General features: G+C 33.3%; 1 protein-coding gene across 1 annotated transcript in view; it reads left to right on the plus strand.

Annotated features, from left to right (window-relative positions):
• The window catches only part of beat-IIb (beaten path IIb), a 280,833-nt gene extending 268,700 nt beyond the window's left edge, over positions 1 to 12,133 (plus strand). Inside the window, exon 6 of the mRNA XM_075314342.1 lies at positions 10,348 to 12,133. Within this exon, the coding sequence (XP_075170457.1) occupies positions 10,348 to 10,493 (146 nt within the window). The 3' untranslated portion in view covers positions 10,494 to 12,133. The remainder of the gene's footprint in view (positions 1 to 10,347) is intronic.
• Positions 12,134 to 24,633: the final 12,500 nt, after the last annotated feature.

The raw sequence follows: 24,633 nt of genomic DNA on the forward strand, positions 1-24,633 counted from the left end.
CGTGCCAGATTTGGTTGAAGTCGGTTCAGATTTAGATATAGCTCCCATATATATGTTTTTCTGATTTCGACAAAAATGGTCAAAATACCAACATATTCCTTGTAAAATCGCCACTGCTTAGCCGAAAAGATGTAAAAATGACTCAAGTTTCCCTAAACTTTTAATACACATATATCGAGCGATAAATCATAAATAAACTTTTGCGAAGTTTCCTTAAAATTGCTTCAGATTTAAATGTTTCACATATTTTTTTTTTACTAATATTGTGTCCCACACTAGTGCATTATCCAACTTAAATTTTGCGTCTATAGATTTTGTGACATAGAAGTCTATCAAATTCTGTCCAGATCGAGTGATATTTAAATGTATGTATTTGGGACAAACCTTTATATATAGCCCCAAACACATTTGACGGATGTGATATGGTATCGGAAATTTAGATCTACAAAGTGGTGCAGGGTATAATATAATCGGCCCCGCCCGACTTTAGACTTTCCTTGCTTGTTTTTTACTAGCATTATGTTCCACCCTAGTGCATTAGCCGACTTAAATTTTGAGTCTATAGATTTTGTAGAAGTCTATCAAATTCTGTCCAGATCGAGTGATATTTAAATGTATGTATTTGGGACAAACCTTTATATATAGCCCCCAACACATTTGACGGATGTGATATGGTATCGAAAATTTAGATCTACAAAGTGGTGCAGGGTATAATATAGTCGGCCCCGCCCGACTTTAGACTTTTCTTACTTGTTTTTTTAATTTAAAATGGGCGTTTTTAATTTGCACCACCACTGTTCAAAATCATCCCCAGCAATATTTATAATTTCGAGATCGTTGTCTGTTGCCTTTATTCCGGTTGGCCATAGGCCGTTTTGATGTTCATTTCGTTTCGATTTTTTCTGTGCCATTTGGGCCATTTATGAAATGTTGCTGGATATTCTTTCGTTTTTGTTGCAATTGTTGTTGTTTTTATGGTGTTTATTAATTCATACATTCCCATATGAAAAGAAAACACTAACAAAACAAGAGCACAAAAATATTTTACATATTTTTTTGTTTTTGTCAGTTTTTAATGTTATAGTGGCCATGGTGGTGCTGGGGATGTTGGGTAAACTATGTGGGGACTGAAACTAATTCGCATAGCTGGATACCCATGAACTTTGGGTGAGAACAATTGCAAAGAATGCCCTAAAACCATTAAATGCGCCTTAAGGTATGCAACAATGTAATTAAGTGCCTCACCGTAGGCAAACAAATTACATTGGAAGGGCGTTTCAAAACCATTATTCTTACAGGCAGGAAAAAGAAAACGAAATAATTCTTGGCAGCCATTTAGTTTATTGTAATATATAAAATCAAACATTTAAGGAACAATTAGTTCATTTAGGAATGTAGTATAAACGGCAATGGCAATGCTATAAATAAAAGATGTCAGGTGGGTACTCTAGATTCATGTATTCCATTACGTGTTAGAAATGGTCTAAGGTATAGTGAATTTGTTTTTTTTTTTAATTTTATAAAAAAACAACCAAAAAGGTTTAACCCCATCAATACTATACACACACAATTAAATTCGCTTTGACTATTCGCTAGTTTTTCGTATGCAAACAAAAAGCACAATACACCAATTTTAAAACCACTGCAAAGTTTTTAGATTTTGAAGCCACCTTTTGTGATAAAATGGGGTTTACCAAACAATAGCGGTAAACCTCCTCAATGGGTTCTGGAACGTTCAATCAATTTCGTGTTGTCCACTTTAAATGACATGCCCACATGCGTTTCTCTCGCTCTCTGTCCTAGTTGGAAAATAAAGTTTGAGCCACATGCCAGGGGTACTTTTTGTTTAGTTCCCAGTTCATATATTTTCAGGCAGTTCCATTGCCATTGTATTTATTCATTTATGCATGAGAAACGTGCTACTGCAATAATATTGATCTACCTCCATTTCGTAGCAAAACTTTGGAAAACAGTAAAAAAATCCAAAAAAGAAAAAAAAAACTGATATTGGTTCAAAAACTATCCAAGCATTCGCAATTACTTGCTGTTATTCAGGGGTGTAAAACGATGGCGCCAAATGGAAAATCAATGGGTATTGGACATCGAATAAAATAATATTTTCTTAGTACTTACACAGTTTTAGTTGAATCGAATGGAGTGAAATGAAATGGAATCGAAACGATAACCAGTAGAAAGAGTCGAAATAAATATAAATAAATTTCACATTTGACGCCAATTGCAAATAGCATTTTAGAGGTCTAAAAGAAATTTAGACCAATTAGCTCATACTGTCAATTAATTAAATTTTGACATAAATCTTCATAACAATATGAACAGACACCAAAAATTTTCAACATATACATATATTTATAAAACACAAACTTTTTAACAAAATAATTCGGCTTTAAGAAGTAAAATCCTAGTATCGGGCTACATTGGTGTTATCAATCAAAAAAGAAAAGTCTAAAGTCAGGCGGGGTCGACAATATTATACCCTGCACCACTTTGTAGATTTTCGTTTTCGGAAAAATAATAAAACATTTCGCTTGAAGAAACATTTTTTATACCCTCCACCATAGGATGGGGGTATATTAACTTTGTCATTCCGTTTGTAAATTTTCTATAGAATTAAAATTTTGACAAAATTTTCTATAAAAATAAAATTTTGACAAAATTTTCTATAGAAAAAAAATTTTGACAAAATTTTCTATAGAAATAAAATTTGGACAAAATTTTCCATAGAAATAAAATTTGGACAAAATTTTCTTTAGAAATAAAATTTGGAACTAATTTTCTATAGAAATAAAATTTGTATCTAATTATACAATTATTTTTCGAGCTTTATGGACAGATATAGATTAAGGAACATGGTTAATAGAGCCATTGAAAAGAAAACGCCAGATACAAATCTATACACGCCTGGACTGTACATGTTTCGGTTCGGGCGAATGAACCTTTCCACAGCCTTTAGTATAGATCTGGCTGGAGAGATAACTCAATTTTGGGCCCTTTATGCTAACTCCTTATGGAGAAAACATTTTGGAATTTTCCTCGTACAAATTGAATCATCTTTTCTCCCACTGTACATCATCTTTTCATATAACTTACAAGTCCCTTAATCTTATTTTTATTTCGTTTTGTTACATAGTAATGCAACAACACGAAATTTATTTTTAGAAAGCTAATTTGTTAGAGTTCACCTAAGTGGTGAACAGTCAAACAATGCTTATTGTTTCTACAGTCAACTACAACAACATGTGACAACTTACAGAAACTGGTTTCCAGGATACAACAACAATTCTAACGCGTACATTAGTCGTGTTTTTCCTAGTTTTACGACGGTCTCATCGTTGCTTATTATATTTCATATTAGCCTGATACCGAAACAGGCAATTGACGTCCAAATGCATTATATCTAATTATACAATTATTTTTCGAGCTTTATGGACAGATATAGATTAAGGAACATGATTCATAGAGCCTTTGAAAAGAAAACGCCAGATACAAATCTATACACGCCTGGACTGTACATGTTTCGGTTCGGGCGAATGAACCTTTCCACAGCCTATAGTAAAGATTTGGCTGGGAGAGATAACTCAATTTTGTTTAACACCAAATAAAGTATATATATTCTGGGTTGTGGTGAAATTCTGAGTCGTTCTAAGCTTGTTCGTCTGTTGAAATCACGCTAACTTCCGAACGAAACAAGCTATCGACTTGATACTTGACATAAGTAGTTGTTATTGATGCAGGTTGGATGGTATTGCAAATGGGTCATATTGGACCATTTTTACGTATAGCCCCTATCCTAGATTTGACTTGCAGAACCTATTACAGAAGCAAATTTCATCGGATCCGGTTGAAATTTGGTACGTGCTGTTAGTATATGATCTCTAACAACCATGCAAAAATTGGTCTACATCGGTCCATAATTATATAGCCCCCATATAAACCGATCCCCAGATTTGATTTGCGGAGCCTCTTAGTGAAGCAAATTTTATACGATCCGGTTGAAATTTGGTACGTGGTGTACGGTCTATAACAACCATGCAAAAATTGGTCCATATCGGTCCATAATTATATATAGCCCCTATATAAACCGATCCCCAGATTTGACCTCCTGAGCCCCTTGGAAGAGCAAACTGCACCCGATCCGGTTGAAATTTGGTATGTGGTCTCTACAACCATGCAAAAATTGGTCCATATCGGTCCATAAGTATATATAGCCCCCATATAAACCCATCCGCAGATTTGATTTGCGCAGCCTCTTAGAGAATCAAATTTCATCCGATCCGGTTGAAATTTGGTATGTATTGTTAGTATATGTTCTCCAATATGGTACGTGGTGTTAGTATATGGTCTCTAACAACCATGTTAAAATTGGTCCATATAATATCGATACCCAAACTTGACATCCGAAACCTCTTGGAGGAGCAAAATTCATCCGATTCGGTTGAAATTTGGTACATTAAGCTAGTATATGACCGCTAACAACCATGCCAAAATTGGTCCATATCGGTCTATAGTTTAAGGGTGATACGGTCAAAATTTGGTCAAGGGAAAACGCGTGTAAATCGGTGAAATCGTTTATTTAAAAAATCAAATTAAATAAATTAAATAAAACTAAATAAAAAATAAAAAATCAAATTAAATTTCTTTTTCAAGTTCAATTAGTATAAAATTCAGAAAAAATATTCAGTTAGGCTTTCGCTTTTCCAAATCCGAATTGCCGGGCTTCACGCTTGACACCTGCCATCAGAGTTTGTACAGCCACCTTGTCCATCTTCTTCGCCGCATAAAGCCAGTTTGCCTTGAACTGCTGCTCATCCTTAGCAGTTTTTTTGGTCTTCTTTAGGTTCCGCTTGACAATAGCCCAGTATTTCTCAATTGGGCGGAGCTCTGGCGTGTTGGGAGGGTTCTTGTCCTTGGGAACCACCTGCACGTTGTTGGCGGCATACCACTCCATGGCCTTTTTACCGTAATGGCAAGATGCCAAATCCGGCCAAAACAGTACGGAACAACCGTGTTTCTTCAGGAAAGGCAGCAGACGTTTATTCAAACACTATTTCACGTAAATTTCTTGGTTGACAGTCCCGGAAGCTATGAAAATGCTGCTTTTCAAGCCACAGGTACAGATGGCTTGACAAACCAGATATTTCTTTGCGAACTTTGACAGTTTTATGTGCTTGAAAATATCTGCTACCTTTCCCCTTCCTTTTGCCGTATAAAACTCCTGTCCCGGAAGCTGTTTGTAGTCGGCTTTGACGTAGGTTTCGTCGTCCATTACCACGCAGTCAAACTTCGTCAGCATCGTCGTGTACAGCCTCCGGGATCGCGCTTTGACCGTCGTATTTTGTTTATCATCGCGATTTGGAGTCACTACCTTCTTGTAAGTCGATAGTCCGGCTCGTTTTTTGGTTCGATGCACGGTTGTAGACGATACACCTAGCTTATTTGCGGCATCTCGGAGAGAGAGGTTAGGGTTTCGCTTGAAACTACCGGCAACTCCCTTTGTCGTCTCAGCGGCTTCCGGTTTTCGATGTCCCCCCGATCCACACTTCCTGGCTGTCGACAAACGTTCCTCAAATACTTTAATTACATTTGTAACGGTTGATTTGGCAACTTTTAGCGATTTTGCCAGCTTTGCGTGCGAGTAGCTCGGATTTTCGAGATGCGCGAGAAAAATTTTGATACGCTGCTCTTCTTGCTTGGACGGCATTTTGACAACTGAAGAGTGAATTCCAAAATTAAAATAGGAGCAACATTCTACACACACACACCTTCAAAATGAGGGGTGTTCAGGTTAAATGCAAAATTGAAAGAAATACGTCAAGTTTATATTGACCAAATTTTGACCGTATCACCCTTTATATATAGCCGATCCCCAATCACACAAAAATTGGTCCATATCGCCAAAAATAAACTACCAACATTTTATTTCTATGGAAAATTTTGTCAAAATTTTATTTCTGTAGAAATTTTGTCAAAATTTTATTTCTATAGAAAATTTTTTCAAAATTGTATTCCTATAGAAAATTTTATCAAAATTTTATTTCTATAGAAAATTTTATAAAAATTTTATAAGTATGGACTAATTTACAATTTAGAAGACGGTGTTAAGAAGTTTTAAGATACCTTGCCATCAGCAAGTGTTACAGCAACTCAAGTAATTCGATTGTGGATGACAGTCTGCAGTTGAAGTTTCTACGTTCTGAAGGGTACATAAGATTCGTCCTGGCCGAACTTATGGCCGTATATACTTGCTTTTATAATTACCACAAAAATTTTATCAAACACTGCAGGATAAGATTTTTTATTTCGTAGTTTTCTGGTAAAATTTTGGTAGATTTATTTTTGGGTCGATTGGCAAAATGTTAGTAAAAAACATGGAAAATATTCAAATCTAAAGCCATTTTTATGCATTTTCGCAAAAGTGTATATATGATTTATCGGTCTATAGATATATGGTAGATGTATAGGAAAATTTGAGTCATGTTTACAGATTTCCACCAAAAAAAGTGGCGATTTTACAAGGAAAATTTGGGTATTTTTGCCACTTTTACTCTAAGTTTTTGTGAGGGATTTGTACAAATCTGAGCCGAATGGGAGTTCGGTCACCATGTCTTTATGAAGAAAAATTTACATCTAAATTCTCAAGTAATAAAATTGCGTGGTAGATCAATATGAAGGTGAACCCTCTTCATCATTTCTATATATATGGGCTATAATGTCCCATTCAAAAAAAAAACAAATTTTGTCCTCAATCAAAAATTAATTCATCCAATTAATATTTAATTAACATATCTTAAATCACAGAATCAATTACAAATGTAATTGATAAAGTTAAAAAAATTAATTGATTCAATTAATTTTGTGATTAATTTGTAAAATTTTTTTTAAAATTTTAATTGAATATTTTTAAAAATTCAATTAAAATTTTATATGGAAAAATTTTGATGATATTGTTTTCTGTGTACTCACCAAATGATTTCACAATTGTCGAAAATGTTTTATCCATATTGACTAAAATTATAAATGAGCGCTTGGGCCCCCCAAATAAAACCCTGTGTCCGTTTCTATTTCAAATGCTACATTTGCACCCTTTTTATACCCACCACCATGGAATGGTGATGGGGGTATAATAAGTCATTCCATTTATAACACATTGAAATATCGATTTCCGGCTACGCAAAGTATATATATTCTTGATCAGGGAGAAATTCTAAGTAGACACAACAATGTCCGCCTGTCTGGATGGCTAGCTGTCTGTCTGTCGTAATCATGTTACGTTCCTCAATAATGAAGCTATCGTGCTGATATTTTCCATAAACTCGTCGTTTGTCTGCAAGCATGTCAAGTGCGAAGATGTGCTATATTGCATCTTTCGCACTTGAGCGAAATAGTTTTCAATGAGATGAACCACATTTCGTCACCAAAAACAGGCAAGAGGTTTTGGACGTCACATTGGCCTCTCCGGAACTGAATGATAAGATATCTGAGTAGCAAGTTTTGAGGGAACATAGCTTCTCAGATCATCGCTACATCAGTTACAGATTGGCTGTTCCGCCAAATTGTAGGAAAGCTGATTGGAATAGGTATAGGGAATCGTTCAATATGATGATACCGGAAATACCAGAGACAAATATGAGCACTGTGAAAGATATCGGAGACGCAGTGGAGCGGATTACTAAGGTCTTCAATATCTCACTGAAAGCTACATGACCTAGAGGGAAGCTAAGGTGGAAAAATCGACCACCATGGTGGTCTACGGAGTTAAGTAATATGAAGAAATCCTGCAGGAAGCTCTTTAAAAAGGCAAAGTCCACTAGAGCCCCTGAGGATTGAGACGCTTACAAGAAGAATCTGAAATGATACAAGCGAGAACTGAGAAAGGCTCAGCATAACTCTTGGAATGTTTACTGCAGCAGTATTTAGAATACGTCCGAGGCTTCCAGACTACGGAAGGTACTAGCATCCACTAACTCCGCTCCAGGTTTCATTAAAACATCGGGGGGCAATTGGACAACGTCCAGTGTGGGGACGCTGGAGGTACTATTGGACACACATTTTCCTGGAAATCAGACGTTTTCATACCTAAAGCAGGAAAAGTCTCTCACTCGAGTGCGAAGGATTTCCGACCAATCAGCTTATCCTTATTCCTACTTAAGACTCTGGAGAGGATGGTAGACAATTATCTTAGAACTAGTGTCGATTCAAGTTTGCTCTTGAAACGTTAGCATGCATACTCGAAGGGCAGGTCTACTGAGACCGCTTTGCATGAACTAGTCAGCTTTATCGAAAGCTCACTATCTGTCAATGAATACACAATCGTGGCGTTTCTAGACATCGAGGGGCCATTCAATAACGTCCATCTGAGTTCGATATTAAATGGAATGGCAACTCTGAATGTTGATCCAGGTATACTTAGGCTGCTAGACGAACTGCTAATGAGGAGACGTATTTCAGCCAGACTAGGACAAGCAAACATGCAAAGGTATGTGAACAGAGGCACTCCCCAAGGAGGAGTTCTATCACCTCTTCTTTGGAATGTTGCTATAAACAACCTTCTGGTTTCTCTAGAAAAAGAAAGGATAAAAGTGGTGGCATACGCAGACGATGTAGCCCTAGCAGTCAGGGGAAAATTCCCATCCACAATCGGAGATGTTATACAAAGAGCCCTCCGGATGACTGAGAAATGGGCGAAAGTGAATGGTCTTGGAGTAAATCCTGCCAAGACAGAATTAGTCATGTACTGCAAAGATCGCAAAACTCCCACGGTTAAGCCCATATCCTTAGGGGGTATTGAAATTCCCTTTGGTGAGTGTGCAAAATACCTTGGCGTTATTATGGACAGGAAGCTAAACTTTAGGCTTAATATCGAAGAAAGGGCGAGGAAAGCCACGGTAGCTGTGTACTCGTGCAAAAAGGCAATATGAAAAATGTGGGGACTAAAACCGAAAATTGTGCATTGGCTATACACGGCAATGGTTAGACCTATAATGCTATATGGTGTTGTAGTCTGGTGTCCGGCACTTCAGCAACCGACAGGTTTAGATAAAGTTCAACGTATGGCGTGCTTGTGTATCTCAGGCGCATTCAGTAAGACAGGAACAGACTCCCTTAATGTCATGCTGCATCTATTGCCTTTAGACATTTTGGCCAAACAGTCAACTGCAACAACGGCTGTGCGGTAGCGCGAGCTATCGCTGTGGTCGGAAAAAAATACTCCGACAGTCAAACTGCAATAAAATCCTTGGACTCTGTGTTCCTTTACTCGGAAACGGCCATCGACTGCCGCAAATCTCTCAACGAGATGGCTGAGCAGTACAATATTCACCTAATATGGGTGCCTGGCCATAGGAACATACCGGGGAACTGTCAAGCAAATGAGTTAGCAAGGCTAGGAATTACCTTACATATTCCAGGGAAACTAGAATCTGTTGGTATGGCTCTGCGTGAGAAGGCTGTTATGATGGCAAATGTTCGATGGGAGAATTGCAAGGGTTGTAACGACACCAAGCAAATATGGCCCCATTTAAACTTGAACCGCACACTAGATATGCTAGTGTTCACAAGGCGTCAGATATCACTTCTGATATCTGCTATAACGGGTCGCTGCCTGATAGGCGAATTTGCAAAAACTATTGGGGCGAAGTATAATGACTATTGTATGAGCTGTCATGATGCGGAGGAAAAGGAATCAATTAAACACCTCTTGTGTGAGTGTCCTGCATTTTGTGTAAGGCGTAAGCAAATTTTAGGGGAATGAATATAGCTTTAGATTACTGGTCTGTTAATGTTTTTAGAACAATCTGGTTGGTTCAACAAAAGAAAATAATAGAGAAGGTTCAGTGGTTAAAACTAGAAGTGCCTATATGTAATAGGTACTTTTAGTTAAATGTTGTATCACAATGGACTGAATAGTCTAAGTGAGCATGAAACTTAATCGGGCTGCCACTTTAACCTAACCTATGTGTACGGTCATTGAACTTTATACTCACGTTTAGTTCATAAAATTTTTGAGACAAAAAAGTAAGATTTCATCAAGCTGTGAAAAAATTTCGATAAAAATAATAAAATGTAACTACAAGCAAATAAATTGTTTCCAATAAAAATAAGTTAAATTTAGCGTTAGTTTAACTACGGAAATTTTTTTCTGTGCGTGCTGATATTTTCTATAAACTCGTCGTTTGTCTGCAAGCAGGCCAAGTGCGAAGATGCGCTATATTGCATCTTTCGCACTTGAGCGAAAACTAATCTATTCTATTCTGAATTAATAATTTAAAAAAAATGTATATAAATTATACTTACTACATTTTTTGTTTATTTGCTCTCTCTTTTTTCCAGTGACATCATCTGGCGGAGGTATACGAGGATTTTTTGAATCTTATTTTGGCCCTAGTTCTGGATCAATGTCCTATACAACATTTTCAAAGGCATTATTGATAACATGCATAGTGGTAATATACGCCGCAGCCTATAATAGGAGATAGTTTAATTAAATTACAGTCAAACTAATTAACTATTGTAAATTAAATTTATTCATACTTTAAGATAGTTTTACACACACACACACACACACAAAAACGACACACATATAAATAATAATTGAAAAATAGCAACAGCCTAATTAGATTAAACAAAAAATAATAATACGCAAAAAAAAATTTTGTAAACAAAACAAAGAAGGAAGGAAAAGCCAAAACTTGTTTGAAAAATAAATTTACGCTAGCAAAATAAAAATTAAATTTTTATTATAAATTAAAAACAAAAATAAAACAAAACAACAAATACAATGAAATTCCCTCCCCTCCCGAACAAAAAAAGAAAAACACAAATGAACATACGTATAATCCACATTTATCCATTGCTTTTTTAGACAAAAACAAATTATTTATATATAATACATAGTACTTAATAGAGTAAGTAGTTAAGGATTGTTTACATACACACAATACATGAGAAGTAGCCATACTTATACCATTTTCAATGACCATTATAATGGAATTTTCAAAAGGAACAAAAACCATATGCGAATTGAACGCATAAAGCAATGATGGTCTTTTATCCTCTACCATATTCACTGAAGTATATACTTATCTGTTATTCATGGTTGTTTTACTATTATTATTATTATTATTTTAATTTTATTTAGTATGATTCAAAGTGTAAAACATTTATTATTTACACATGATTAATGAGAAGAAATTATTATCGACATTTGTAAATAATTGCCATTATTTCATGGTAAAAACAGAGAAACAAAAAATGAATTAACAAGCACTCTCTTATACACTAAACACTCTATTATAGATAACATAATACTTAAAAGCTTAACAATTATAAAACCCAGCAAACATTTTCAGTTGCATTGACTTGATATTTTTAACGATTTTCATTTTTAAGTGTAGATAAAAGGGATGTCGGCGGTGACATATCTTATCAGAAGTGGACACCCATGGTCGCCTAAATTTTCTCCACATTCCGGAAGTGTCCAGTTATGAGAGGTTAATTTAAATGCGTTAATATAGCAATCGTTTCACAATAATTGTCCACTTTTGAAAGGTATCCGGTTTTCAGAGTATCTAAGTTTGAGATCGATATTTCGATGTTTTACAAACGGAATGCTATTTTAGATAATATGGCCTTAACTTTCACTTCACAGGCAGTTCTTACGAGATAATACATATTTTTATACCCTCCACCATAGGATGGGGGGTATATTAACTTTGTCATTCCGTTTGTAACATATCGAAATATTGCTCTAAGACCCCATAAAGTATATATATTCTGGGTCGTGGTGATATTCTGAGTCGATCTAAGCATGTCCGTCCGTCTGTTGAAATCACGCTAACTTCCGAACGAAACAAGCTAACGACTTGAAACTTGGCACAAGTAGTTGTTATTGATGTAGGTCGGATGGTATTGCAAATGGGCCATATCGGTCCACTTTTACGTATAACCCCCAAATAAACGGACCCCCAGATTTGGCTTGCGGATCCTCTAAGAGAAGCAAATATCATCCGATCCGGCTGAAATTTGTTACATGGTGTTAGTATATGTTCTCCAATAACCATGCAAAAATTGGTCCATATCGGTCCATAACCATAGAGAACCCCCTTATAAACCGATTCCCAGATTTAACCTCCGGAGCCTCATGGATGAGCAAAATTCATTCGATCCAGTTGAAATTCGGTACGTGGTGTAAGTATATGGTCTCTAATAACCATGCAGAAATTGGTCCATATCGGTCCATAATTATATACAGCCCCAATATAAACCGATCCCCAGATTTGACCTCCGGAGCCTTTTGGAGGAGCAAAATTCATCCGATTAGGTTGAAATTTGGTACGTGGTGTTAGTATATGGTCTCTAATGACCATGCAAAAATTGGTTCATATCGGTTGATAATTATATATAGCCCCCATATAAACCGATCCCCAGGTTTGACCTCCGGAGGCCGCCGATCCCCAATCACACAAAAATTGGTCCATATCGGTTCATAATCATGATTGCCACTCGAGCCAAAAATAATCTACCAAAATTTTATTTTTATAGAAAACATTGTCAAAATGTTATTTCTATAGAAAATTTTGTCAAAATTTTATTTCTATAGAAAATTTTTTCTAAATTTTATTTCTATAGAAAATTTTTCCAAATTTTACTTCTATAGAAAACGTTGTCAAAATTTTATTTCTATAGAAACCTTAAACTTAATTATATACGTATTTAATCGGCCTTTTTAGTTTAATATATACCACGTATGGACTATGTGGTATATATTACGGTGTTAGGAAGTTTTAAGATACCTTGCCATCGGCAAGTGTTACCGCAACCCAAGTAATTCGATTGTGGATGACAGTCTTCAGTAGAAGTTTCTACGCAATCCATGGTGGAGGGGACATAAGCTTCGGCCTGGTTGAACGTACGGCCGTATATACTTGTTTTTTTTTTTTTATAAAATACAGTTAGCGCAATTATGCAAATCTCTCTCTCAAAAAATTTTTTTTTTAAATGTGTACCGATGCATTTTTCAGCAGAATTGGAATTTTTGAAATAATATTTGCAAATAGTAACAAGTAGTATATACGCCCGTAGGTTAGGTTAAAGTGGCAGCCCGATTAAGATTCAGGCTCACTTAGACTATTCAGTCCATTGTGATACCACATTAACTAAAAGTACCTATTACATATGGGCACTTCTAGTTTTAACCGCTGAACCTTCTTGATTATTTTTCTTTGTTGAACCAACCAGATTGTTCCAAAAACATTAGCAGACTGCTTAAGCTCACGTTTCCAGATCCGCCAGTAATCTGAAGCTATATGCTCCTAAAAGTTGTTTGCGCTTTACACAAAATGCAGGACACTCACCCAAGAGGTGTTTAATTGATTCCTTTTCCTCCGCATCATGACAGCTCATACCGTAAGTTCGCACAGGCCGATTCTTATGTACCCTCCACCATGGCTTGAGTAGAAGGTTCTACTAAAATCTGTCATCCACAATCGAATTACTTGGGTTGTGGTAACACTTGCGATGGCAAAGTATCTTAAAACTTCTTATTATCGTCTTCTAAATTGTAAGCTACTCCATAAGGGGTATATATTAGACAAAAAAAGGCCGATTAAATACGTATATAATTCAATTTTTGATCGGTATATACAGGACAGTCTATACATAATTACGAACCGATATTAACTGTTGCGTGGTAATCAGAGAGGCAGAAGTGAAATATATATCGAGCCACCGTGGTGCAATGGTTAGCATGTCCGCCTTGCATACACATGGTCGTGGGTTCCATTCCTGCTCCGACCGAACATCAAAAAGTTTTTCAGCGGTGGATTATCCCACCTCAGTAATGCTGGTAACATTTCTGAGGGTTTCAAAGCTTCTCTAAGTGGTTTCACTGCAATGTGGAACGCCGTTCGGACTCGGCTATAAAAATGTGGTCCCTTGTTATTGAATCGGTTGCACTCAGTGATAAGAGAGAAGTTCACCAATGTGGTACCACAATGGACTGAATAGTCTAAGTGAGCCTTATACATCGGGCTATACCTAACCTAACCTAGTCTCTACTAACCATGCAAAAATTGGTCCATATCCGCCCACAATTTTATATAGCCCCCATATAAACCGATCCCCAGATTTAACCTCCGGAGCCTCTTGGAGGAGCAAAATTCATCCGATCCGATTGAAATTTTGGTACGTGGTGTTAGTATATGGTCTCTAACAACCATGCAAAATTTGGTCCATATCGGTCCATAATTATATATAGCCCCAATATAAACCGCTACCCAGATTTGACCTCCGTAGCCTCTTGGAGGAGCAAAATTCATCCGACCCCATTGAAATTTGGAACATGGTGTTAGTATATGGTCTCTAACAACCATGCAAAAATTGGTTCATATCGGTTCATAATTATATATAGGCCCCATATAAACCGATCCCCAGGTTTGACCTCCGGAGCCTCTTGAAGGAGCAAAATTCATTGAACCATTGAAAAATGGGTCCGTATAGATCTGTATTATATATAGGTACATAATTATATATAGCCCCCAAATAAACCGATCCCCAATAACAGAAAAATCACGATTACCACTCGAGCCAAAAATAATATACCAGCATTTTATTGCTATAGAAAATTTTGTCAAAATTTTATTTCTATAGAAAATTTTGTCAAAATGTTATTTCTATAGAAAATTTTGTCAAAATTTTATTTCTATAGAAAATTTTATCAACATTTTATATCTTTAGGAAATTTTGTCAAAATATAATTTCTATACACAACATTTTGTCAAAAAATTATTTCTATACACAACATTTTGTCAAAATATTATTTCTTTGAAAATTTTGTCAGAATTTTATTTCTGTAGAAAATTTTGTCAAAAAGTTTTTTCTATAGAAAAATTTTGAAGCATTTCATAGTTGGAGAGGAATATTTTGCAAAATCTTTCAAAACATCAAGAATTCTACCAATCTACCAAACAGTAAAAAATCTGCCATATTTGGTAGACTTGTGTTCATAATTGTATATAGCCCCCATATAAAGCGACGTCCATATTTCAATTCTGGCTCTATAATTACCGCACAAATGTTCATATAGGTTCGTAATTATTTCTTCCGTATATGTACCGGTCAAGAACTGAATATATTTGTCAAAATTTTATTTCTATAGAAAATTTTGTCAAAATTTTATTTCTATAGAAAATTTTGTCAAAATTTTATTTCTATAGAAAATTTTGTCAAAATTTTATTTCTATAGAAAATTTTGTCAAAATTTTATGTCTTTGGGAAATTTTGTCAAAATATAATTTCTATACACAAAATTTTGTCAAAAATTAATTCTATACACAAAATTTTGTCAAAATATTATTTCTTTGAAAATTTTGTCAGAATTTTATTTCTGTAGAAAATTTTGTCAAAAAGTTTTTTCTATAGAAAAATTTTGAAGCATTTCATAACTGGAGAGGAATATTTTGCAAAATCTTTCAAAACATCAAGAATCCTACCAATCTACCAAACAGTTAAAAATCTGCCATCTTTGGTAGACTTGTGTTCATAATTGTATATAGCCCCCATATAAAGCGACCGATATTTCAATTCTGGCTCTATAATTACCGCATAAATGTTCATATCGTTTCGTAATTATTTCTTCCATATATGTACCGGTCAAGAACTGAATATATACGTATTTAATCGAACTTTCTTTTGTCTACTATATATCCAGCATGGACTGACTTACAATTTAGAAGATAATGTAAAGAAGTTTTAAGATGCCTTTGCCCTCTACGCAATCCATGGTGGAGGGAACATAAAATTCGGCCTGGCCGAAATTACGGCCGTATATACTTGTTTTTAATTAAATCAGATATATTGAAATAGCATTACATCTGAAGAACTAATGCTATATCAGAGTAACGTATGACATCTGCTCTTTGACAAGCCCATGTAAAATTTAATGCTTCTTAACCAATTTTGCACTAGTTTGGGATCCAAAACGAAAATCTTCATTGCTTTCTTGGCTACGCTTTTCCCTGGGGTCTTCTTTCCATTCAAGTCCGGCTTTAGATTTTTTCGTTAAACGATTTTGTTCAACATCAAAAGTCGATTTGGTATAACAAAAAAACCGACTATTTGGTTTTGTAAAATACCAAGATCCGGTTAGTCGAATTTGACATCTCACAAATTTGGACGTGGGTATGGATATACATATATGCGTATACCGAAATGGACCAATGTTTTGTGAGATGGTTTTGATATTTACACACCAGTTATTCAACGAGTTTTAGATGAATCACTTGAGCTTTTTATACCCTCCACCATAGGATGGGGGTATATTAACTTTGTCATTCCGTTTGTAACACATCGAAATATTGCTCTAAGACCCCATAAAGTATATATATTCTGGGTCGTGGTGAAATTCTGAGTCGATCTAAGCATGTCCGTCCGTCCGTCCGTCTGTCCGTCTGTCCGGCTGTCCGTCCGTCTGTGGAAATCACGCTAACTTCCGAACAAAACTAGCTATCGACTTGAAACTTGGCACAAGTAGTTGTTATTGATGTAGGTCGGATGGTATTGAAAATGGGCCATATCGGCCCACGTTTACGTATAGCCCCCATATAAACCGATCCCCAAATTTGGCTTGCGGAGCCTTCCGGAGCAGCACAATTCATCCGATCCGGTTGAAATTTGGTACGTGGTCTAAGTATACGGTCTCTAACAACCATGCAAAAATTGGTCCATATCGGTCCATAATTATATATAGCCCCCATATAAACCGATCCCCAGATTTGACCTCCGGAGCCTCTTGGAGGGGCAAAATTCATCCGATCCGTTTGAAATTAGGTACCTGATGTTAGCATACGGTCTCTAACAAGCATGCAAAAATTGGTCCATATCGGTCCATAATTATATATAGCTCCCATATAAACCGATCCCCAGATTTGAACTCTGGAGCCTCTTGGATGAGCAAAATTCATCCGATCCAATTGAAATTTGGTACGTGGTGTTAGTATATGGTCTCTAATAACCATGCAAAAATTGGTCTATATCGGTCCATAATTATATATAGCTCCCATATAAACCGATCCCCAGATTTGACCTCCGGAGCCTCTTGGAGGAGCAAAAGTCATCCGATGCGGTTGAAATTTGGTACATTTCGTTAGTATATGGCCTCTAACAGCCATGTAAAAATTGTCAAATTTTATTACTATAGAAATTTTTGTCAAAATTTCATTTCTATAGAAAGTTTTGTAAAAAGTTTATTTCTATAGCAATGTTTGTCAACATTTTATTTCCATAGAAAATTTTGTCAAAATTTTATTTCTATAGAAAATTTTGTAAAAAATTTATTTCTGTAGAAAATTTTTTCAACATTTTATTTCTATAGACAATTTTGTCAACATTTTATTTCTATAGAACATTTTGTCAACATTTTATTTCTATAGAAAATTTTGTCAACATTTTATTTCTATAGAAAATTTTGTCAAAATTTTATTGCTATAGACAATTTTGTCAACATTTTACTTCCATAGAATATTTTGTCAACATTTTATTTCTATAGAAAATTTTGTCAAGTTTTTATTTCTATAGAAAATTTTGTCAAAATTTTATTTCTATAGAAAATTTTGTCAAACTGAATTATATACGTATTTAATCGGCCTTTTTTTTTGTTTGATATATACCCCTTATGGACTAACTTACAATTTAGAAGACAGTGTTAAAAAGTTTTACGATACCTTACCATCGGCAAGTGTTATCGCAACCCAAGTAATTCGATTGTGGATGACAGCCTTTAGTAGAAGTTCCTACGCAATCCATGGTGGAGGGTACATAAGATTCGGCCTGGCCGAACTTACGGCCGTATATACTTGTTTTTGTTTGTTTTAATCCTGGAATTGGGTATAATATAGCCCATTGCCAATACATGCAATAAGAAAATTTTGAGCAACGTTTTAGGTGGACATTTCGTTTCGTTCGGAACAAATGTTGGACCGGCTTGACGGGAAGAAGCCAGACTTCTGGTAGCCTGAGACCAGCATTTCAAAGCAATATAAGGGCATAGCAAATTATTTGTTGTGCCATGTTTTTTCAACTTCAACTTAAATTATTATATTTCATTTCACTTCAGTTAAATTCCATTTAGCTCATTACTATTAAATTGAATAAAATGTCAGAAAGATGTAAATTATGCATCTTTTTAAAAAGGTCATTCTCCAATAGACAAATTGGATGATTGTCAATTCAACCATTTTTAAACTACTAAACAAAATATTTGCTGGGTTTTGTTTGAAATTCATAGCATTTTGTTAAAAATACAGCTGTAGGTAAATATAAATGAATAAAATACATAAAAACAAAACATACGTATATAATGCATAATTACCATATAAGCGCAAAAAAAAATCTTAATAAATATAAATAAAAAACTATTCAAAGTAAAAAAAAAGAGTGAAAAAATCTCTTGTAATTAATGTTCATTTTGTAAACAATACCGTCGATTTTTTTAATTCACCATTACAAACAAATTAATCACATATGTGGCTGAAGCAAAAAAAACACACAGTGACACGTATACATAAGGGCGGATTGTTGAATTGGATTGAATTGGAACGTCATTGGGACACGGTCATAAAAAGGTGATCTCTTGTCATTGAGCTTAACATAGAATCGGCAGCACTCAGTGATAAGACAGAAGTTCACCACTGTGGTATCACTGATAGAGTGAGACTGAAATGTCGGGCTGCCACTAAACCTAACCTATCCTACTTTCGCGCTCATACACGTTAATTAACGACTCATCATCTGTCACAATTTTATAGACGTGTTTCGAAGCACCGCGACCGTATTTTTGGAGCATCTCCTTCGACCAATAGATGCAAGCCTTGTTTGAGGGATTACCAAGTTGTGTGGAACACAATGCGAATAATTTTTTTTTCTTAGACAGTCAAATGTTCATGCAATATTGAATGTATGCTGGTTCCACCAATGTCGAATGTCGTAGTGTATAATTGCATAAGTGTCTGTATAATTGCATTTTCCCTCACATTTTTCGATTAAATTAAATTTACCCCTCCAAGAGATTTCACAGCCAAATCTGGCGATCGATTTGTATGGGACCTATACCTAAAAGTGGTCCGATATAGTCCATTTGCAATACATTTGGACCCATATCAATAAAATGTACTTTTACCAAGTTGAAAGTCGACACATTGTTTCGTTCAGAAATTAGTGTGATTTTAACAATCGGCAAACGGACGGACATCGCTAGATCGACAAAGAATTTCACCAAGACCCAGAATATACACACAAAAAGAAAATAATTATTTTCTCCCAAACGAAATTTTAGACAAACAAAGATTGTTTCTCATTTGCTTTTCGCTGTAGGGAAGTTTATTTGGAAGAAAAGTATATAATTTTTGTGATAAACGTTTATTATTTTCCAGGATGTAAAAATAATTGTCTGTGTAAAAATTGGTCCATATCGGTACATAATTATACATAGCCCCCATATAAACTGATCACCAGGTATGACTCCGGACCCTTTTGGAAGAACAAAATTCATCCGATCCGGTTAAAATTTGGTATGGGGTGTTAGTATATGGTCTCAAACAACCATGCAAAAACTGGTCCATATCGGTTCATAATTACCCAGCAAAAAAAAAATTGGAAATTGTTCCACAAACATTTCTTTTAAAGCCCATCCCAGAATCCCTAATCGATTTTTTTCAACTTCCGATGCAGTCCTTTTGGACAAGTCCACAAACATTTCTTCTAAAGCGCATCGTGGGATCCCCCAATAATTTTTTCCACTCCCGATGCAGTTCTTTTGGACAAGTCCACAATCATTTTTTTAAAGCGCATCTTGGGATCCCCCAATGATTTTTTTCTACTTCCGATGCAGTCCTTGTGGACAAGTATTAGAAAGTACCCAGCAAAAAAATTTGGAAGTTCTCCTCAAGGCACAACTTTTAAAGAACTTCCAAAAATGCTCTCCCAAAGACGTTCTTTATTTTAACTGCACATGAAGTTCATTTGAGTCAATTTCTTTATAACACTCTTTTTCAAAATGTTAATGGGAAATTTATTTTTTTTTTTGTGTTTCAAATAGGTTAAAAACAGCTTAAGAATTAATAAAATGGTACAAATTATTTAAATTTAGCCGAAAAAAATGTTACACCCTTTGTAGAAAAATTTCGAATTTTTGAAAATAGTTGATCACAAAAGTTTAAGACAAGCGTTATAATGCATTAAAAATCATAAAAAAATGTCCTTCGTTTTGTTGACCTGTTGTTCTAATTTATTTTATTATTATTTCGGCTTGAGGTCCTTTTAATAAAAAATCCTTTTTACGATTTTTGATTACTTGTTAACTTTATTCTCCAATATTTCGACTAACATCGTTAGTCTTCGACGGGGATATTAAAGTATTTTTAGGAAATAATCAAAAAATTGTAGAGAGTGATTACGTCTGTTTTTTAGAAAATTTGATTGCCAAAATTTTAAAAATTATTTATTTGTCAAAATATCACAAAATTTCTTAATTCACATCCAAAACACTGAATTCGCCTCCCACCTTAAGAAGTGATGCAAATTCAGTGCAGTGAAATTGGTTGAAAAAATTTTTTTTCGCGTTTTAAATTTCTTCATTCAAATTAACTTCCAGGGCACAACTTCTAAAGCAATGCAAAGGATCCAAAAAGGGAGTACTTCCGTCCTATGACAAGCCCATGTATAATTTATTGGAGATGATCCAAGTTTGCACTACTTCCGGATCACAGATTGGGGATCCAAACTACTTTTTTGGTCCATATAGCCAAAAATAAACTATCAACATTTTATTTCTATAGAAAATTTTGTCAAAATTTTATTACGATACAAAATTTTGTCAAGATTTTATTCCTATAGATAATTTTGTCAAAATTTTATTACGATACAAAATTTTGTCAATATTGTATTTCTATAGAAAATTTTATCAAAATTTTATTTCTATAGAAAATTTTGTCAAAATTTTATTTTTATAGAAAATTTTGTCAACAATTTATTTGTATAGAAAATTTTATCAAAAGTTCATTTCTATAGAAAATTTTGTCAAAATATTATTTCTGCAGAAAATTTTATCAAAATTTTATTTCTATAGAAAATTTTGTCAAAATTTTATTTCTATAGAAAATTTTGTCAAAATTTTATTTCTATAGAACATTTTGTCAAAATTTTATTTCTATCGAAGATTTTATCAAAATTGTATATCTATAGAAAATTTTAACAAAATTTTAATTTTATAGAAAATTTTGTCAAAACTTTATTTCTATAGAAAATTTTGTCAAAATTGTAATTTTATAGAAAATTTTGTTAAAATTTTATTTCTATAGAAAATTTTGTTAAAATTTTATTACGATACAAAATTTTGTCAAGATTTTATTTCTATAGAAAATTGTGTCAAAATTTTATTACGATACAAAATTTTGCCAAGATTTTATTTCTATAGAAAATTGTGTCAAAATGTTATTTCTATAAAAAAAATTTTCATAATTTTATTTCTATAGAAGATTTTGTCAAAATTGTATTTCTATAGAAAATTTAGCAAAGTTTTATTTATATAGAAAATGTTGTCAAAATTTTATTTCTATAGAAAATTTTGTCAAAATGTTATTTCTGCAGAAAATTTTATCAAAATTTTATTTCTATAGAGAATTTTGTCAAAATTTTATTTCTATAGAAAATTTTGTCAAAATTTTATTTCTATAAAAAATCTTGTCAAAATTTTATTTCTATAAAAAATTTTGTCAAAATTTTATTTCTATAGAAAATTTTGTCAAAATTTTATTTCTATAGAAAATTTTGTCAAAATTTTATTTCTATAGAAAATTTTGTCAACATTTTATTTCTATAGAAAATTTTGTCAACATTTTATTTCTATAGAAAATTTTGTCAACATTTTATTTCTATAGAAAATGTTATCAAAATTTTATTTCTATAGAAAATTTTGTCAACATTTTATTTCTATAGAAAATTTTGTCAATATTTTATTTCTATAGAAAATTTTATCAAAAGTTCATTTCTATAGAAAATTTTGTCAAAATTTTATTTCTATAGAAAATTTTGTCAAAATTTTATTTCTATAGAAAATTTTGTCAACATTTTATTTCTATAGAAAATTTTATCAAAAGTTAATTTCTATAGAAAATTTTGTCAAAAGTTAATTTCTATAGAAAATTTTGTCAAAATTTTAATGCTATAGAAGATTTTATCAAAATTGTATATCTATAGAAAATTTTAACAAAATTTTAATTTTATAGAAAATTTCTTCAAAACTTTATTTCTATAGAAAATTTTGTCAAAATTTTATTTCTATAGAAAATTTTGTTAAAATTTTATTTCTATAGAAAATTTTGTCAATATTTTATTTCTATAGAAAATTTTTCCAACATTTTATTTCTATAGAAAATTTTGTCAAAATTTTATTTCTGTAGAAAATTTTGTCAAATTTGTATTTCAATAGAAAATGTTGTCAAAATTTTATTTCTCTAGAAAATTTTGCCAAAATGTTATTTCTGCAGAAAATTTTATCAAAATTTTATTTCTATAGAAAATTTTGTCAAAATTTTATTTCTATAAAAAATTTTGTCAAAATTTTATTTCTATAGAAAATTTTGTCAACATTTTATTTCTATAGAAAATTTTATCAAAAGTTCATTTCTAGAGAAAATTTTGTCAAACTGAATTATATACATATTTAATCGGCCTTTTTTTGTTTAATATATACTTTAACAAAAGAAAAACGTTTTCGGTACACGTTTTCCAAGCGATTTTTTGCTTTATGGGGGTCTTGAGACCAAAATTTAAATATGTTTCAAACGGAATTCAAATCCTTGTGTAATGCCACCAAGGCTTAACATTTTAACTACTTGCTATTAATAGTACAAAAATAAAGAATGCATGTTCAAAGGCATGAGGCGAATTTTTGGAGAATTGGTTAGAATGCACTTGGTTCGAACACCTTACAATTTTTTTTTCTGGGTAATTTTAAATTATTTAAAATGTTTATTATTTATGTTTGCAGATCTACCCTAATATTTGTATATGTATATAATTCACATATGTATAATTATACTCTTTTAATTATGTTGTCCCATTAAATTGAATACAGGAAATAAAAACAAACAAAAAATAATTTAATTGAAAGATGAAAATACTCACACATGCAGAATAAGAGAAAAAACACGATATTCTTGATGAAACTCTAACACACACCCATGTACACATTCACAATGCTCTGTAAAGGCAGGCAGAGGAACAACACAAACATTAATAAGGCTTAAAAAAAACTCAATCACAATTATTAACGCATTACTTTTTGTTGTTAATTCTTATATTCACTTAAAAACAATCACACTAACACACATCCATTCTTACCCAAGGCTACTTTCACCATCACAAAATTATCGACCACATATACTACTTCCACAATTATTACCCAGTCATCGCAGAAGACTACAAACGACACTCGCATTATGATTTAAAACCAAAAAGAGTCTTTTTTTTGAAAATACAATACGAGAATTAAATGTTTGTTTGTTAATAAATGTCTACTGAATATTTAATAACGGTATGTGTTTGATTGCTTGCATTCCATCATTGGACTCAGCCAGGCAGTATATGGTTGTTGTTTTTCTCTCATGTAAGTATTAACTGTTCAATTTTAATATTTACTCCATTATTATGATAAAAGTACAAAAATGGGCAATGGAATTTATAGCACTAAACATAATTATCGGTATACTTTATTTTATTACACTGACAAAAATACTTTCTTCACTGAAGAAATTTTCCACAAACGAAATTTCCTCTCTTGCAAAACATTTTCATGAAGTGCCAGTTTCCTCGAATGTTCCAAAGCGTTTTATGCGCTTAGTTATGAAAGAGCATTTTTGAAGGAGAAAAAAAAAACTTTGTTTGTCTAAAGTTTCGTTCTTCAGGAAAGAAATCTCTTCTTTTAATGCAACAGTAAAAAATATTTCGTATAATTTCCACTTACTTAATTTAAGAATTGATACCGTGTCAAGGCAGCGAGAAATTACACTAAGGATTTACTTCTAGGTTTTGCGAACTGGCTGTTAACAGCACGTTATCTTTCGAAGTAAAGCATCTGTCGTTTTAAAACTTACCCAGCAAAAACTAGGTAACCACATCTCATTACAATTCGCATTACCAGGAGTAATGCTGCCATTACACGTTGCATTACATTGCGGTGAGTTATAATGACTTACTTGTAATGACAAAAATATATATAATGCCTAATAATTTTCGAATAGTTATTCTCAAATTTTTAGGCAGTTGGCTTAATAAAATAGAATTGAAAGGATTGAATACTTCTTAGTACGAATGAACTGAAATATTTTTCTATGCTAAGTGTTATTCGTATGAATGATAAGCTTTCTATAATAAAGGAAGTCAGAGTTATCATTTTATAAGAAATTTTACTAAATTTGGTTTTAGTTTTTGTTCGGTTTTTGTTCATTTTTACGAATGCTTTATCAGTGGATAAAATGTTCTTGTTCAGTAGTAAATTCGTATACCCTGCGAAGAAAACAGTATTAGTAAAATGCCATAAATTTTTTGTGATTCAATCACGAA

Source organism: Haematobia irritans, chromosome 1, assembly GCF_050003625.1.
Source record: "Haematobia irritans isolate KBUSLIRL chromosome 1, ASM5000362v1, whole genome shotgun sequence".
Classification (NCBI taxonomy): Eukaryota; Metazoa; Arthropoda; class Insecta; order Diptera; family Muscidae; genus Haematobia; species Haematobia irritans.